Source organism: Xiphias gladius, unplaced genomic scaffold, assembly GCF_016859285.1.
Source record: "Xiphias gladius isolate SHS-SW01 ecotype Sanya breed wild unplaced genomic scaffold, ASM1685928v1 HiC_scaffold_611, whole genome shotgun sequence".
Classification (NCBI taxonomy): domain Eukaryota; kingdom Metazoa; phylum Chordata; class Actinopteri; order Istiophoriformes; family Xiphiidae; genus Xiphias; species Xiphias gladius.
Window position 1 is genome coordinate 1 of NW_024402312.1, and position 3,000 is coordinate 3,000.

A 3,000-nucleotide genomic window follows, 5' to 3' on the forward strand; every position below is an offset into this window, starting at 1 on the left:
ATTTTCCAAATAAATGATGTTATCTACTTAAAATAATTTTTAAACTTGGGAGCCTGTTTATTACTAGTTTTCTCTGTCTCCCAAAACTTCCTTATCCTATTCTCTTTCCAGCATTTTGCCCCATCTACATCTTCCACCTTTCTACCATCTAGGTGTCATTACCTGGCCAAGCCCAAACTGGAAAACCCAGCTGGAACGATGAGAACATCAAGGCGGGGAAAGGGATGTACCCCCAGAACGGCATGGGCTGCAGCCAAACATCGAGGTAACAGCTTGAGGACTCCCATCTACAAAAGGAAAGCAAAAACCTCTGGCATAGCGGCAGAAACATTAACTGATGCTAACTGTCTCTTCTAATTATATAAAACATAATTTGCTCAAGTCTCAGTGGCTCTTTGTTAAAACTCCACCTGGGCCTTTTGCAAGAAGCTGATGGGGCCAAACACACGGTGTGGAATCACCCGCTGGGACCTAGCCGACCGCTCAGTAAATCGGCAAGGGTAGTCACCATGGGAACAAGAGACGCCATCATCCACCATGCCTGTATAGTCAGTTACAGAGAGCCCCTCATCCTCGAAGGAAGCGTAAGAGAATGTAGAGTCTGGGCAGGTGGTCTGGTCTCCACTGTAGCAGATTAAAATGGGGAAGAAAAGTTTAATCCAAGGTTAATAACGATGATTTAATTAATTTTCTTACTGAGAATATACACTTCTTGAGTTGGTGAACCAAATATGGCACAAAGTGTACTATCTCTCTGTGCTACACATGGAAATGAAAGCAATGGAAATACGGAATATATACGTCACAAAGGCAAACCACAGTGATCCCAAAAATATCTCGGTGCTGACATGCAGGCCCTTTCAATCTTAAATCCCGTAGCCAGCACTAACTCCATCCTCAGCATCAGAACTGTTCCAAAGGTTTCAGGCAACATCCAAGTTTCCTTCCAGCCATTCAATGAAAATAAAGGCCTTCCTTGTAGCGGGAGATTCCTGGGGTCTGCAGCAGGCTACGGCTGGGCTGCTGCTGGACGAAAACCACGAGGGGAGGAGGGTGGTTACTGGAAACCACCCGTAGACCTTCCAACCTGCCCGCCAGTGAAGAGGAAGACCCCAGCCCAACCCCGCCCTGCCTACAGTAAGCCAGCCCTCACTAATGTCCCAGCCTGCACTCTATATCCCGTACTTCTATAAAATTTATGTCATCTTCACTTTTTTATGTTGTCCAAAGATAATTTCTGCTGGGCACTGAACCCAAAGTACCATGGAGCAAGCTTCAGTATACCTGATTGAGTGCTGCACCCTATCCATCACCCTAACTTCATCTGAAACTTTTTTGGTATGGCAAAAGGAAAGTTTCACCATGGAATGTTGAAGGGCCAGACTTGGGTTAATAGCAGACTGGGAAGAAGGAGATCTTACAAGAAGAAATGAACACAGGAAAAATAATAAAATACCTTCCAGTCTGGAGTGGAGAGCCCTTTACTACTTCATTGGAGGAGCGTCCAAGTCCAGACACAAGCTCAGCCTCAGTCCATTCCCCAGACCCAGCCCCAGGTTTGGCAGTCTTGCCACAATCCGTCCTGTCCTTCAACCCTCTTTCCAATGCTGGGGGAATTTCTTCTATGACTTGGCACCAGTGGCCCACTGCCAAAGTGAAAGTGGAGGCGGGCATGGGCATAGTGACATAGTAATTCCAGATTGAGAAACCTGCAGAGTAGAGGAAGGGGAAGAAAGAAAGGATGAAAATGTCTGAGGTAGGAGAGTAGAGACAAGTTAAAATGATAGACAGAGAGCGTGGAGAGTGAAATATCAGAAATATTTGGACCGATTTGCCAATTTGTTTAATTTCACTATTCAGTCATCTGACATTTTCATTTCTTTTTTTGCCCTGACAAATCAGTAGAGAGTGACATGCAAAACAGTTCAGATACGAGAAGCTACAGTAGTGCTCACTAGAAGCAGTTAACATCTTTCATGTCAAAGAAATATGTCATTTTAAAAGCTGTTAATTCTGTATGTCAACCTAAAAATAACCTATACTGCTGCATTACTCTCATCTTCACTTATATCCCCTTTCGTAGTAATTCTCTGTTGTTATTTTTCTGGCTCTGATACAGAAAGATGATGCTGTTATTCTTAATCCCATTTACAAAGCTCCAATTGGTTTGGTTGAAACAAAGCACAACACTATACCTAATTAAACTCCTGAAAAAATCTAATGTGTACTGAGTTTCAGAAGGCTGGAACCAGGCTAAAAAAAAAGCTTGCTTCAAAGTAAAAAATAATGTGTCTGAAATTTCACTATTCCGGTGCCAATACGATATCTAAGTTCAGGTTCCAGTTATACCAATATTAGACTTTCGGTATTTTGCATGTCTCGCTACAATCCCCTTTTTTTCATTTATCAAAATAAACCAAATGTCTCAAATACATCAATAGTTAATGCTGTCTTATCCGAAGCAGCTTTGCAAGAACTTTCATTTTAAATTGAAAACATGTATTATCAAGAATTCAATGCCAGCTTTCAATACTTGAGAGTTTTACTAATTTACTCAAAAAGTATTAATGTCCAGTACCGACCAATACTCACATTTCAGTAAACTTTACATTCATTATTGAAAAAATCGTCAGCAATGAGCCACATTTTCTAATCGAGGGTCTAGAGATAGAAGGTGTTGTATGCTGTAAAGAAAGAAAGCCACTTGTGGCAAATTTGTGATTTTGGGCTATATTAAAAAAATCAGTTTGACTTCTACTAGTTGTCACAAAAGATTTCTGAAATAAAAGCTTACAAGTGTCTCCGTCCTCAATAGGTGCAGCTTGTTCCTCCCCACTCATCAAAACCACACACTCACTGGGGGCCCGTACTGTTGCCTGCCATGTTGACATGGCAACAGGCGGCTCCTGGCAGGGGAAGAGGGCTCGGTTGTTGATGGGAGAACCGGCAGTGTAAACACATACCCTGGAAGGGTAAACAATGGTAAACTATAAACAACCC

The 3,000-nt window shown here is 42.3% G+C and overlaps 1 protein-coding gene across 1 annotated transcript; it reads right to left on the minus strand.

The window, feature by feature from the left end:
* Nucleotides 1-162: 162 nt before the first annotated feature.
* On the minus strand, nt 163-2,961 carry LOC120787767 (aminopeptidase O-like; the record flags this gene model as incomplete). Its single annotated transcript, XM_040123353.1, has 4 exons — nt 2,795-2,961; nt 1,457-1,709; nt 411-624; nt 163-287 (listed from the first exon to the last, which is right to left on the minus strand). Coding segments are annotated over exons 1-4 (689 nt in total), but the record flags the coding sequence as incomplete, so codon positions are not given.
* Between the last annotated feature and the right edge of the window lie 39 nt (nt 2,962-3,000).